Below are 16,194 nucleotides of genomic sequence, written 5' to 3' on the forward strand. Positions count from 1 at the left end.
GGGAAAAAAAGAGTGGAGCATCTCTTACCCATCTGTGCCTGTGCCGGATGTCTTTCAGAGGGTCATGGTGGATGAGAGCCCTGCTGATCGGAGTCGAGCCTGTCGGTTGCACTGCAGAAGCCACTATGCCATCGCATCGGTGATGCTGGAGACTGGCTGATAACCGGGGCCGGGGTCTCTCTCACTCACTCTGCTGAAGGCGGGTTACTGTGCGGTCATCTCGCCTTCCCTGTTTTTGTTTTTTTCCTTTATCCGCCGGATCGGATGTGCAGATAATCGTCCCAAGCTGGACCCGACTGGGGGGTGGGCGGGGGGATCCTATGGGTGATGGCTCACAGCCTCCTCTCCTAGCTCAGCCCCTGATGCTGCTCCTCCGACAGACACGAGCAGCGGTTCGCCCCGCAGATACTCACAGCAGAGGCACGGAAAGCAAAAGCCAAACAGCAATAACGTACAAAAATAGGATGGAGACGGAATGATGCGAAGGGGCTCGGGGGTGTCACCAGTGTCGATGGTGCTGGTGGTGCCAGGCGGGAGATAGAGGGGGTGATAGCCGCTTTCTGCCGCGCTGATCGCCGTTTTCCGTCGTGTTTACGAGCCGCTGTCGCCTCCTCCCTCCGTCTCTGTCCACGATGCGTCCCTCTCTCCTCCGTCCTCCGCGCCCGCCGTGACGCCTTTTCCGCTCACGGGAGGAGAAGAACCCCCGTTACTCCTCGGTGTTCACGTATATTCTCATAATCTGCCCTCTATTCCTCTCGATCGGAGCTGCGAAGAGCAGGAGGAGGTGCAGATGAGTGTGCGTGCGTGTGTGTGTAGGGGGGGTGGGTGGCGTTAGGGGGAGCAAGTGGAAGAAAACTAAGGGAGCGGAAGGAGGAGCCCCGGGAGGAGAGAGCTCCTCCCCCCGTTATGCTGCTTATCAGCGGGACGGAGGGGGCGCCCATCATGAGATATGAAAAATGAGATATGACCGTGCAGCGGCTGGAACATATAAGACTGTTATTGCTGTGACCTCACCTGTGATCCACGCAGAGCTCGCCTGTAAACGCTGCCTGTATTTAAGACACCCCCCCCCCCCTTTTTTTCTGCAGAACTGCAAGAAAACTGTATGTCCATATAGCAGGGACCCCGTGAGGCACACCAAGACCCTGTTGCACGGATACAGTGTGAGGAGACACACACACCGACTGCTGCTCAGGCAATGTGATGTATGGCCTGAAGGGGGCGCCAGAGAAACAGCAGGTTGTAACTCGGAGCTCACCTCGGGCAATGCTGCCCTTCAGTTAAACGCAAAAGGTGCAGCTCTTATATTCGTTCAGTGTTATTGAACTAGGAGCTGGTTATGTGTAAATACTGGAAAAAGTGGAAAACAGGGAATTTTTCTCTCAGTTTTAGTATTTGTTTTTAAAATAATAACATGTGGTTTTCAGTCATGAGCGGGTTAAAATGCTGGCCTAGTTCAGTATAATACTATCCATTACACGTGTTTAGATAGCTGAAAGGCCCGCTTTGCTGCTATGACAAATCCATATTTGTCTCTTTAGGCACCATTAAGTGCAGAGCTGGATGTATGAGGAAAAAAGACTAAACCTGCACCTTTTCCAAACAAATCCAACACATATACACTACACATCCCAGTGTCACCTGTCTTCACACACATACGCATATTCCATTTTTAATCCGTAGAGGCTATTTTTTTCAACTTCTAATCTGTTTTTTGAATTCCTGCCTTCGCCCCGGCTTGTTTTCTTTTAATTTCTAATTCTACTGCCTTTTATTATTATAATGTTTACTATTAGTAGTAGTCTGGGCCGGACTGTAGTGATGGGATTTCCGGCTCTTTTTAGAGATCCGGCTCTTTCGGTTCGGCTCACTAAAAAGAGCCGGCTCTTTCGGCTCCGAACCGGCTCTTCAGGTTGTTTTGTTGCTTTAATTAATTTATTATTAACAATAATATAAAATTATGCACAAAAGGAATTACTAACGTTAAAAAAAGTGGTTTTATTTATGTTTATATATAAATATATGCGGTGGCCCCTAGAGACAAAACACGTACAAACTCCAAAACACATTTCTAGCATGAACTGAACTTCCAAAGCAGAGCTACTAGATCACTTAAATTACACAATTGAAAGCATGTGTGTATTGTTTGTGTATTTATACACAGGCACTCATATATATTCAAATAATTTTTAAAAAAAAGTTCATTTACCTGTTACTACCACACACCAAATCTCGTTGGTCGTTGGTACTTGCTGGCTTGTGTAGCCACTAGGTAACAAAAGCTCAACACTGTGCCTAGCATCCTGGAGCACTTCTGTTGTCTTTTGTACGTGTTTTGAGTTTCTACGTGCTTCTGAGTTTTTACGTGATTTAGAGTTTTTACGTGCTTTGGAGTTTTTACTTGCTTTGGGGTTTTTACGTACTTCAGAGTTTGTACGTGTTTTTACGTGTTTTGGAGTTTGTACGTGATTTGAAGTTTGTATGTGCTTTGTGTCTAGGGGCCACCGTAAATATACTTTTATTTATTCACTCCACATAAAATGTAATAAATAAATCATATAATACAAAAATCAACTATTCACATTTCAAATTTTAACTATTTAAATTTTCAGCTTTTTCCTTTTACAAATTTAAAGTGAAACAACACAAAACACTGCAAACCACAACACAATTAAATATAAATTAAAATATGAAAACAAAAAGAAGATGCACATTCTCTGTCATATGGGCCCGCATGAATAAACTTTCTGAATCCTTTATCATCTGCAACTGAAAATAGTTGTGGATGATTACTATACCTTTCTAATGTGAAGTTGTTGTCCCTGGCTTTCTTTCTCTCCCTCTGGTTCTGTTCCTGTGCTACTGAGTGTAACTACAGCCCCTCCCCCCTCTGCCCAGCGTAAAGCACAAGGCTCACGTGCGGAGTGAAGCGGAAAAAAGTGCGAGAGAGAGGCTGAGAGAAAGAAAAAAACCCCACGTGACGGCTCGCGATAAGGAGCCGGCTCGCGTCGTTCACGTCAAAGAACCGGCTCTAAGAGCCATTTCGTTCGCGAACGACCCATCACTACCGGACTGGGACAAAAAATCGGCCCGGGCATTTTGACTAGAGACCGGCCCACCAAAAATGTGACGTCATTCAGGGGTAAAACCGCAAAGAATTCTGGGAACATGTGGCAAGAGGTACTAGCGCACGTAGGCTTTCAATTGAACTCAGTTACACACCGATAAAAAGAAACACAAAAAATGGCAAGAAGCTGTTGTATTATTAACTGCAATAGCCGGCGGCCGCCTCGGGTCTCTCCTCCTCTTGCCTCCCCTTTCCCTTATCCACCTGCTGGCCTCCACCATTTGCTGATGTTGCTAAATCTGTGGAAGCTATGCCATAGCTACCACCAAACAATTCAGTTATTTTTACACATTTGGCAGCGTCTGCCTGAAGGGCTTGTTTCTTTTTGGCCCTAATTTTTTCTGCACCTCCTTTCCTTTTTTTTGTTCTCCATTTTCTTTAGTTCGTCTATAAGATTGCTAAACAAGGGGGCAGGTGCATCCGACCTCCTCGGCTGTAATTGGTCCAGCCCAGAGTCGATCATGACCAATTGGCCAATCCAACACCTTTCATTATTTATACCCTTCCAAAAAAAAAAAATCGATCGGCCCATAAAAACAAAAAATCGCCAGCGGCCCACCGGGCAAATGCCCGGTATGCCCGATGGCCAGTCCAGCTATGGTAGTAGTAGAAGGAGTAGCAGCAATCTCCCCATTGCTTCCAATTGTTCCTCTTTGTCTCCAAAGTTATTCTATCAGTCTCTTTTGTTGACTTCCTGTTTTATTTTGGAGGTTACTGTTACGCGTACTTCCTGTCTGGCCCCTGATTCCCTGATTGCTTCCACCTGTTGCTCATTGCGTGCACCTGTGTTTCGTGTGTTTAGCATGTGTGCGTGCGTGCATCTTGAATTCCCTTCCTGAAGTGTGCTGATTATGGTTTTTTTATCCCTTTATGGCAAATGAATTACACTCAGGATATGAGCGAAGGTAGGAGGAGAGAGTGTCTGCTACCATGACTATCAGCAGGCGAACAAATGCAATGTCTAGCAACTGCAGAGAGCTGGAGTGTGCAAACACAGGTGTGTATCATTAACATTCTTTTAAATGACACGATTATGTTCTACGTTAGTATGTAACAAAAGCATGTCTATCTGGTTTTGTGATTACTCTGTGCCACGCAAGAGAGTCCAGGCAGGAGCTAAAGTTGGTTCATCCAGATAGATATATATAGATATATATATATATAGATAGATATCGATATCGATATATAGATATCGATATCGATATATAGATATCGATATATAGATATCGATATCGATATATAGATATCGATATCGATATATAGATAGATATCGATATATAGATAGATATAGATATAGATAGATATAGATATATATAGATATAGATATATATATAGATATAGATATATATATATATATATCGATATATATATATATATCGATATATATATATATATATCGATATATATATATATATCGATATATATATATATATACATATATCGATATATATATATATACATATATCGATATATATATATATCGATATATATATATATATATCGATATATATATATATATATCGATATATATATATATATATCGATATATATATATCGATATATATATATATATATATCGATATATATATATATATATATATCGATATATATATATATATCTATATCGATATATATATATATATCTATATATATATCGATATATATATATATATATATATATATATATATATATATATATATATATATATATATATATATATATATAGATATATATATATATATATCGATATATATATATATATATATATATATCGATATATATATATCTATATCTATATCTATATATATATATATATATATATATATATATATATATAGAGATATATATATATATCTATATATCTATCTATATATATATATATATATATAGAGATATATATATCGATATATATAGATATATATATATCTATATATAATCTCTATATATCTCTATATATATATATATAGTTTCCATTGGTTTAATTAGCTTACCAAAGTAAATCTCAAACAAAAACAAATTTTCTTGGAGAAAAAAGTCAAATTCCTGCATGCACACAGCGTGAAGTGTAAGAGTTAATCTAGCAAAAATGAATGGCTATCTGTAATATGCTGGTTATTGTTCTAACATGTCTATCAACTTGTGTCCTAGTGCCTGTGGCAAAGGGTGGAGGACTATTCATGCTATTTGTGGTTATGCATGCTTGAATAAACTGGAACAATAAACTGCACCTACCCTTAAAAGGAAACCTCCTCCGAGGGGTGAATGTTCCTCTTTGTCACATTGCTTAACTTAACTCAGGGTTTCACTGAAGTCATGCAATGAGACCAGGCCCGAAAGCCTCTTGCTTAAAGAAGAAAGAACAGAAACAGCGAAAGTGATTCCTAATGTACCTACTGTGCACATTACGAGCTCACGTTGCACAAGTTTGCCGCCACCGCTTCAATGTAGATCTGTAGCCTAAAGACCTTTACACGCCGAGCGCGTTTAGAAAGAGACACAAATCAGAATGTCAGTGAGGTAGTTTGAGCTGTTATCAGAGTTGGCACCAGAGCAGGTAGAGAGCCGATTGACCAGAGAGCAGCGCCTGGCTGTGCGTCACAGGAAAAACAGTATTATTTGACGTCTATATAAGTAGCAGTGCGCACGTTGATCTACGAGTCCACTTGTTGCCAGTCACTGCCAGATTGCAGTGATCTGATTGGTCAGATCTGTTTATTTGCATGTGAAAAATTGGAAACGTTTACTCAGTGGGTGTAAACAGCTGCATCAACAACAGGTGAGTCAGAAAAATATTTTGAACTCATGAATTTTCTCATGAATCTTACACGTCCGGTGTGTAGATGCCTTAAAGCAATCGAAGCTGTGAGTTACAATAATATAAGAGGCTCAATGAGTTGATCACGCAAACGTTTTTATACTAACCGATGCTGTCAAGCATCAGAAGCTGCCCTCTGGTTTCTACTTCATGTGGATAAACAAAGCCCGCTGTCCTTCACAAATTTAGTCCAGGGTTTTTGAAGGGAACAGCTGAGTGATCTAAAGTCGGCTAGTATTTCATCCTTTGTACATCTCCCTGGAGCTACCAGGTGTAACAAAGGATTTACATATCTCCCCAACTTTGTAACTTCACCCATTTCCATTTTAGTTTCAGGTTACACTTGAGTCCCTTTTTCTGAGACTCTGGTCTTGAGGGAGCTCACGGAGTCTAGATGCTCATTATTTGGCAGCTGTGATATGGTTCAGATTTTAAATGGCCTGTGATCCATTGCTTTTTAACAAGTGTCTGCGTCAGTAAGCCTGTGAAGTTGGCAACATCTCTGCTTATTAGTGATACAGTAAATACAGCTGGATGCTAAGCCCCCTAGAGCGCAACATCCCTCATAACAGCCTGAGATCTTCAACCTCAAAGCCTCACTTTGTTCGCCCTCTGAGCAATCAGCAGCCACGGTGGGGTGGGGGAGGGGGGTTAGAGACCTACAGTGTGTCTGCATTTTAAATATTGATATCAGCCTGTCAGCAGTCTGAGTGCGACACGTTTTTTTTATTTTTTTTTATGGCTGACACCAGAAGTCAGTCCTGTCTCACGAAGCAGGATTATGAAGATGCTTTTAATGATAGCTAGAGCCAAATCAGATCTGACACATACTGTCACGCTGGTGTCGGGGTCATAGCTTCTGTTAAAGTACCCAAAGTTACACCCTCTGATTCATCTGGGTCAATCATGGGTACGTTGGCTGGTTTCAGGGATTATTTTATGCTCACTGCACTAAAACTGTCTCTGGAAAAACATATATATGTCTTGACCTTTGTGCCTTACCTTATAACATCAGCAAAACTGTGTTAACCTGGTTACTTTCTGCAAGTCGCTGGAAAAACTGGTATGGTTAGGTTCTGTTTTAAGCCATGAATGAAACAAGTATTTTCAGGAACTATGAGATGTTATCTTTTGGCCTTATAGTTGTTAATAATTCCTTTCAGCTTTCCGAAAATAAGTGAGAAGTGTGAACCAAACCAGGTCACTGCTATCCTGGTCGATGTTAGGAAGTTCTGCATGTAACAAAACGCGTTCAGGGCTCTAACATGAGCACAGAACAGGAGAAACACCAGCGTGCCTTTCCAGAGGAAAATCTACCGGATGAACCAGATAGTCATTTAATCTCCATCTCACATCCAGAACACAATCACACCTTTATACCAGCGGATTTAAACGGTTCATGAAACTGGAACAAAACAGTCTCTGAAAAGCCTCAGTTTAAAAGAAACGGGACAAACAAAGATCGAGTTCACAACACACATCTCATTTTCATAGAAGTTTCCTAGAATGTCTGCACCCAAGGCAACACGCAGGATAAAATATTCAGCAAAAGAGTCTTCTCAGATGACACCTTTGTTCCAAGTTTTCCTTGGATACAATTTTAGGGCGCTCTGTCTGGATATGGAGACAGAGCACTGGACTTTCCAGACGGATATAGTGTGTAAACCAAATACTAGGGAAAGATCAATGCTTTATGAGACAGGAAGCATTTAATTGCTTCTGTTTTGTTCATGGAGCCGGGGCGTGGTTAGGGTCCCGTAAAACCTGGAAGTCAGTCATCTGTAGGTGGATTTATAATGTGTTCAATGTGTAGGAGATTACTGCTGACTGCGCTTGCTTATCACTATTGCTCGGAGGTGTTTGATCACGAGGGAAACGTTACGAGTGGGGAGACAAAAGAGCGGAAAGAGAAACTGAGGACTAATTTCTGCTCTTCCATACTTCCAGTGACTTTTTCCCCCTTTGTGTTCATCAGCACACTCTGCTTTGAACGAGCAGGTTTTGCTGTGTCGTTTACTCTGAGAGACAAGTGTCAGACTTCATTACAGCACACAGCAAGCATTTCAAAACGCTTGACAAAATAAAGACCACAGGACTTTCTCATGCTATCAAAATAGTGGCAGACGTGCTGTCACGGCTGCATTTTTTTACACACACGGGCTAACAACTCTCCGCTTTTCCTCCACATAGATATTTCAGTTTGCGGCGTTTTTAAATATTAAAGTGGTGCATTTTTACCTTTCCCAGTTTTCTCCTGCCTCTCGCAGCCACAGTCAGCGGTCCAGGATCAGGTAGACAGCGTCCTGTCTGTTGTGCTCTCTTTTTTCCAGGCAGGTAATGAGCTCGTCCATTAAAGGTGAGAAGTATCAGGTGAGCTTGGGCTGAACAAACACAGCATTCTGCAATCTCCTTGGTCACAAAGTACAGCAAATATTACACTCCAGTGGTTTTGCTTATGCCCTAAACACACCCACATGGTTATGGTCTATCAAGTCACTGTTTAACACCATGCCTGAGAATGTTAACAAAACCTGAGGACACAGTATGATGAGCTGTGGTGACAGTTACTGCTCTTCTATTTTTTTTTTTTTAAATGCTGAATTACAGAAAGAAGAGGGTTGAAAACATTTGATCTACTGCACAATGGTTAATGGTTACAAACGACTCGCACTATAACCAGGGTTTGCCTCTTAACTTCATTTAATTTAATAATGGTACAGTACTCTGTTTTTGGCAACCTTGATGTAAATATGTAAAAGTTGTGTATGTTTCTGTTCTGTGTACTGTTTGTTTGTATATGTGTCTTTCTTGCTGCTGTTACAACCAAATTTCCCCTTGTGGGACAATTATAGGATTATTCTATTCTATTAATACTGGCTGTCAGAAGCTTCAGGTCACACTATGGATCCTGCTGAACGGAAATTGTGTATAAAGTTGAAGATACTCGACGATAGCTTTGTGAGATTTGGGGAAACTGGTTCCACATTGCCATCTGATGGACTTTTCGATAGGAACAGCAAAATTAATGCCAGAGAAGCAGCAGCAGCATGTGGAGAAGCTTAAGTGAAGAGAAGAGAAATTTATGTTTCAAAGCAATTTTTTCTTTTTTAATTCTACTAGAATTTTTTTTTTTTTTAAAAAAAGGCTTTTAAAAGTGCAGCAACCTTATTAAGCAAACGCACACCGACGTACATGAACAGATGGGGTAGCCTGACCTCATTTTTATCTGTAGTTAAATCAACGTTAAGCTACTGCTGCAGGAATCGTGAAAACAACAACAAAAAGAACACAAAAAACTATCGATTGTCACGTATTTTGACTCAAACATGTCAACACCTTGTTTGTTTGTTTTTACAGCACTTTTGACTGACTTTTATCAGATGATCTTGAAAAGGTTTGTTTTTAAGATAACGGCATAAGCACTGCATATATCTTTACGTCAAATTGCTGAGATTACTTGAAGTAAAACTTGTATGCAGACACATGTTCACATTGACAGTTTAAAAAGAATAAACCTCCAAAAACTCTGTAAAGGATGGAAGGAAAAATGGAGCCAGTGCAGAAATGACTGACTTACCTACCTTACCTCATAAAAAGGGAGTCGAAGGCTTGTTTTACCATAAATGTCTATAAAACCGTTTTCTTTATTATCCAGAGGAATCGCCTCCCTCTTGGTATAAAAAAGAATGCAGACTAAAGTCATTTCCTCACTGGCTCCACTTTTTACACACAGAGCTTTCAAACGAAACAAGGCGTTGACAATAATAGACTGACGAATCATTGCTCAATGTTCTACGAGTTCTACAAGTTTTTCCTGTTTTTTGTGACCTGCTGCTTCATAGTTTAAAATTGATATAACTACAGATTAAAATGAGGTCCGGTTACACCATCTGTTCATGTTGGTAAAAGCATTTTTATAAACTTTAAGAGAATTCAGCTTTGAAACATCGATTTCTCTTCGCTTTCTTAAGCGTCCCCGCATTCTGCTGCTCTCTGGCTTTAATGTTGCTACACAAGCATAATTAGGTTCTTAGTCAATCACATGATTGGGTATAAAAAGAGCATCTAAGAGAAGGACAGTTTCTCAGAAGTAAAGATGGGAAGAGGTTCACCTCTGTTCAAAACTCTCTACAAAGGGTGGAACACATTTCTTCTGCAAGTGAAGACGCTGAATATCATCTGCAATGCATAATATCATCAAAAGATTCACAGAATGTGGAGAAATCTCTGTGAAAGGGACAAATAGTGCCAAAATACGATCTCTGTCTGTAATCTTTGTAAAAACAGGCATTATTCTGTGACAAAGTTTGTGGTGCCACCCAGAAATGCAGGTTAAAGCTCTGCGATGCAAAGAAGAAGCCCTATGTTAATACGATCCAGTAACCCCGCTGTCTCCTCTGGGCCAAAGCTCATCTAATATGGGCTGAAGCAAAGGAGAAAACTCTAGTTAGATGAATAAATTGTGAAATTATTTCCTGGGAACATGGAAATTGGGCTTGTTATCCGAGGTCATTTCTGAAACGATTCCATCAGCTTGTATATCTGGAAAGGCACCATCATTGCTGAAAGGCATAAACAGGTTTTAGAGCAACATTTGCTCCCATCCAGATGTCTCTTACACGGTAGGCCTTGTGAAGTCTTAAGTAAGACAATAACAAAACCACATGCTGCATCTCATATAAAAGCATGGCTTTGGAGTAGAAGAGTCCTGGGGTTAACTTTCAACAATTTGGCCCACCATCAAATGAAAAATTTGACAAATTTGCTCTATGATAGTCGACAATTAATAAAACATGGGTGTATGAGACCCTGCTACTGTCACCCCAAGACTCACAGGTACAGCTGGGCTAAGACCTAGACATTAGAAACTCGATAACAAGGAGCTAACATTGGGTCACTAAAGCAGACAAATATTGCTTATATATGCTGAGAAAAAAGTGGATGAATTATTTCAGAAAAGAACAGCTGTCATCCTCCAAGGCACACATGCCTACATCTGGCTCATCCTGCAACCACATCAAACAACAGTCGGTCATATTTTACACGACACAGTACGTTGCTTCTTCAGCAAAGCAGCGGCACAGTATGCACTGTGATGTGGGTCTGACATTCCAAAAAAATAAAATAAAAATGGTTGATTGTATAGTAAAGTAGCAAAATGCCAATAACACTCATGGCATGAAATGAAGAATGAAGCTCGTCCAGAGTCTGAAAGTCCACACGAGGAATCTATTGAGATCCTGGCCACAAAGAAACTGAAATTTGTTTGGATTACATTCGCTGAGCTAATTGTGATTGAAGATGGAAGAAAAACAAGAGCCAAGAAGAGGAAAATTATTCAGAAAAAGCATGCAAGTTTTTTTTTTCCACCAAAGATATCAGCATGCACTTCTCCGGCGAAGAAAATCAATAACTTTATTAGCATTAACAAATTAAAATGTGCAAGTACAGGGAGTGTAAGAATCATCTGGAAGACAAAGCAAGCGTTTTAAAGGTTGGCTGCAAAGTAATCAATGTACATAATCAATATATGTCTGCGGTTTGATTCATAATTTTAAGTGGTGAATCGGGAAAGCTTGTTTTCTAATCTATAATGGCGTGTAAAAATCTGCAGAGCAGAAGGTTGTGTTACAGGAATTTGACATTTGACCATTAGTCAGATATGATTTCATGAACTGGGTCCTTGCTGTAACCTTATACATAAATTTAGAAAACCATTTTTTCAGAGATATATGATAGGAAGAAGAAATGGCCACTTCATTAGGTGCACCTCACTACTGCCTTCAGAACTGCCTCGGTTCTTGGAAACAGTCCTGGAAACATCTCTTAGAGACTTTGATCCATATTGACATGACAGGATCACACAGTTGCTGCAGATGTGAATCTCCTGTTCCATCCCATCGGTGCTCTGTTGTACTGGGATATGGTGATTGTCGAGGTCATTTGAGCACAGTGAACTCAGCGTCGTGTTTAAGAAACCACTCAGAGATGATTTGAGCTTTGTGACAACGGTGTGTTATCTTGCTGAAAGCAGCCATCAGAAGATGGTCAGTAGCAACACTCAGATAGGCTGTGGTGATGTAGCATTAAGAGGCCCACAGTGTACCACAAAAATATCCCCCAGACCATTACAGCCTGGATTACTGATACAAAACAGACTGGATTAATGCCTTTATGTTATTTACACCTAATTCTGCTCCTGATATCTGAGTGTTGCAGCAGCTCAGGAGACTCATAAGACCAGACAACATTTTTCTGATCTGTTGTTCAATTTTGGTGAGGCTGTGTGAATCGTAGCACCAGTTTTCTGCAGCTCTGCATGTATAAATGCTATGTAATGCTATGTAAATGCTAGTTGATGCTATGTAATTGCCACTGGGTTGTGGTCTTCAGCTGTTGTAAAGAGTGGTCATTTGAGTTACTGTTCCTCCCTCTCTAGCTATTCTCCTCTGACCTCTGCCATCAACAAAACATTCTTACTAAGAGAAATGCCCCTTGCTGCATATTTCCAGAATTATTTACTATTCTCTGTAAACCCTAGATACAGCTGTGATTGGAAATCCCAGTTCCTGAAATACTCAGACCAGCTACTCTGGCACCAACAACCATGTCAGATGCAAAATCACTTAAATCACTTTTTTTCTGATGCTTGGTCTGATCCAACATTGGCCAGTGAGTTTATATTTCACTACTCACTAGTCAAAGCCAAAACACTTTTCATACAATAGGTATGGCAGCTGTATAACTAGATTTAACATGGAAGAAAATAATTTGTTATAGAGTTCCTAAAGTCAGTCAGCACTTCATTAGCGAGGCGTGTACACCTGCTTAGTTTTGCACTGATATGGCCCCTCCAGTCAGGATTTAATTTAATGTTAGCGTCCGAATCACCTCTCTGACCAAGGACGCAAACCAGTCGTGGCACATGGCTGCCCCTCTCTGAGCCCTTGAGGCGACTGTTGATGTGATTTGGCTTTATACACATAAAACCGGACCCTCCTACAGGACTTTTGGGGCTTTGATCGACATGAATGGAAAGCTGAGCAGATATTTGTTGACTGCTATGTGAGCAAAGCTTTCAAAGTGCATCAATAAGAACAAACAGAGGCTTCAAGCAGAGTGCAGCGAAGATCATTTAGAAGTCTCATTGCCAGCTTGAAGTTTTTACATTTCCATGAAAATGAGCTTTTAAACGAGCAATTAGCAAAATTCCTGCGTTGGCTTTGATACCGAGCACTCTGCTGCAGTACAGTTTGAACTTGTGACTTGAGGGTTTAATGCGACACGATTCTTCTTCCATTTATTGCTTCTTCGTGTTCTAATCACTTCTCTGATTAAACCAATTAGAGCTTCATAACAGTGTGAAGTTAATTTAGGCAGAGATAACATCCTGACTTCCAAGAAGGGGGGCTGTGCAAAATAAGCTGCATGATGATAAATGTACTAACGTTTTTAATTCTATCAGACTCGCACAACGACACAACGTTAAGACATTTCAAGTCTCCTAGCTGGAGAATTTTCAGTTATTAGGTAAGACTCTCTGGGAAAGGGCTCACGGCCTCGGTACCCCAGAGTGCCGCGCAGTTACAGTTTGCATATTTGTACATCTGACACTGACAGAATATGTGAAAGAATGTGAAGCTTTTCTCGGCTTGAAGAGCCCCTCCCGCTCTCTGAAAGTAATTTTGTAAAACAGGAAATCGGAGGCACGCAGAGTTGCAGTCAGCCAAGTGTCTGCATATCCTGAAATACAAAGCAGATGGAGAAAAAAAAAAAGATTTCCAACAGTGTTGGATTAAGATGAACATTTTAATTTTAAACTTTCAGGTTTGCAAGCAACGTCTGATTGTTTAGTCTGACATCATGGCGACACGGGACAGTATAAAGCAAAGAGCAATGGCTCAGTTTGACTTTTATGGATGGCTCCACTTACTCCACTAATCTCACTAAGCTCTTCTTCTAGATCCTCCCCAGCCTTACCTATCACACCGCTGCACATCAGTGTTTACTTCAACGCACTGCGAGCACAGTGTGCTGCTTCTACAGTCACTATGCCCACCATCTATCAATGTCCCACGAAGCTGCTGGAGAGTCAGGGATCTTCCTGTTCCTGGTCATGTTGATGGAGCGGCCCACACTTCGTATCAGAGACTCAAAACTGTAATTACGGTCCAGCTTACCTATTTCTCATACATAAAGCGTGTCTTAAAATACATCACCACTAGATGTGCTCATGGCTGATGCTAAAGAGCTTTGGTTGTTGTTAGCAACAGTTGTCAGTAACTTGCACATACAGGGACCTCATTATTAGAAACTCGTGTATCGTGCATTTTAAAAATGTGTGTATATACACACACAAACCCAAAAGGTTGGGATACTGTCTGTAATGTAAACAATAACAGAAAGCAATGTTTAGCAAATCTCGTAAACCAGTATTTTTATTAACCACAGAACACAGAAAACAAATTAAATGTTTGAACTGAGTAAAAACAACCTTTTATATATATATCTAAAAAAAACTCTATTAGCTTAGTTTAAATTTGATTGCAGCAAAAAGGTTAAAAAGGTTGGGCAACAAACGTTGTCAAAGTGAGAGTAAAAAGCTTGGAGGAATATTTTACAGCTAATTTGGTTATTTGCCAACAGGTCAGAAACATGGTTTGGTACAAAAAGAGTCTTAGGCTACGTTCACACTGCAGGTCTTGATGCTCAATTCCGATTTTTTGATCAAATCCAATTTTTTTGTCTACTTGTTCACACTATAGATAAAATGCGACAGCAAACGCGCTCTAGTGTGAACGCTCAAAGCGGCCCGCATGCGCAAAAGAAGACGTCACACACAACGCGCTCTGTTTTAATAATGTGTCTTAATATAAAGACTTCGGACTTTACGTTTCCCAATTTTTGCTTTAAGTTATTTTGTTATTTACATAATAATGTGGATAACCTAATAATGATCCTTATTGCTGTTTTAGAGGAGCGGTGCTTCAAAGGATAGTTGCAGATTCCTGTCAGAATCTGCAGATTATACAGTACAGATAAAATGTTAACGTTGTCTTCCCAAGAGTTTCGCTGGATGGCCAGGAAGCGTTCACAATGTCTTCTCGGGCGCTGTTAATTGGCGTCTGTCTTGTGTTGGCCAGAGGGGCCGATGGCGCGATATGGCAGCCTCGCTTCTGTCAGTCTGCCCCAGGGCAGCTGTGGCTACAACTGTAGCTGCCTCCACCAGCGTGTGAATGTGAGAGTGAATGAATAGTGGAATTGTAAAGCGCTTTGGGTGCCTTGAAAACCGCTACATAAATCCAATCCATTATTATTATTATTATTATTATTATTATTATTATTATTATTGCTGTTTTAGAGGAGCGGTGCTTCAAAGGATAGTTGCAGATTTCTGTCAGAATCTGCAGATTATACAGTACAAATAAAATGTTCACGTTGTCTTCCCAACAGTTTCACTGACATCTACACTGGATGGCCAGGAAGCGTTTGCGATGTCTTCTCGGGCGCTTCTCCGGCGCTGATAATTGGCGTCTGTCTTGTGTCAGTGACGTAAAAGACGGATTTAATGCGACTTGACCGTTCACACAGCAGTCGCTTTCTAAAACATCAGATATGTATCGGAATCAGTACCACATACGAAAGTGACCCAGATCGGATTTGAAAATATCGGATTTGTGCCGTTCACGCTGTCACACCATGATCGGATATGGGTCGCATAGGGTCAAAAAAATCGGATTTGATGCGCTTTCGCCTGCAGTGTGAACGTAGCCTTAGAGAGGCAGAGGTTCACCTGCATTTGCATCATCTTGAGAAAAAATTTTAACAAATTGTTAAATAATTTCAGATGATTGTCAACCTGTGAGGATTTTTAGCATCTCATGATTTATAGTACATAATATCATCACAAGAATCAGAACACCTTGAGAAATCTCTGTGTGCAAGGGACAAGGCCAAAAACGATACCAAATGTCTGATCTTCGGGCCATCAGACGGCACTGCATTAAAACTGGCACGAGCTGAGGAACACTTCCAGAAGTCACTGCCTGTGGACACAGTTCACTGTGCCATCCACAAATGCAGGTTAAAGCTCTGTCAGGCAGAGAAGCCATATGTGAACGTGATCCAGAAACACTGCTGTCTTCTCTGGGCCAAAGCTCATTTAAAATGGACTCAGGCCAAGCAGACAACTGTTCTGAGGCCAGATGCAATATCTAGCTTGTTACCAGTGCTCAGTTCTAGAGCACCATA

At 40.7% G+C, this 16,194-nt stretch overlaps 1 protein-coding gene across 7 annotated transcripts in view; it reads right to left on the minus strand.

The window, feature by feature from the left end:
* mgat3b (beta-1,4-mannosyl-glycoprotein 4-beta-N-acetylglucosaminyltransferase b) overlaps window positions 1-9,653 on the minus strand; it is a 58,292-nt gene extending 48,639 nt beyond the window's left edge. For 2 of the 7 annotated variants that reach the window (XM_085162115.1, XM_085162110.1), the window contains exon 1: window positions 8,182-9,053. Coding sequence is in view for 1 of the 7 variants with exons in the window: in XM_085162107.1 (XP_085018233.1) it covers window positions 8,182-8,352; window positions 9,530-9,646 (288 nt within the window). In the remaining 6 variants the exon portion in view is untranslated. Of the gene's footprint in view, window positions 1-28; window positions 766-8,181; window positions 9,054-9,524 lie in introns of those variants that run through there. The other 5 variants (XM_085162111.1, XM_085162107.1, XM_085162108.1 and 2 more) reach the window with 5 other exon arrangements.
* Window positions 9,654-16,194: the final 6,541 nt, after the last annotated feature.

The sequence above is a fragment of the Neolamprologus multifasciatus genome, chromosome 6 (assembly GCF_963576455.1).
Source record: "Neolamprologus multifasciatus chromosome 6, fNeoMul1.2, whole genome shotgun sequence".
In the NCBI taxonomy this organism is placed as follows: Eukaryota; Metazoa; Chordata; class Actinopteri; order Cichliformes; family Cichlidae; genus Neolamprologus; species Neolamprologus multifasciatus.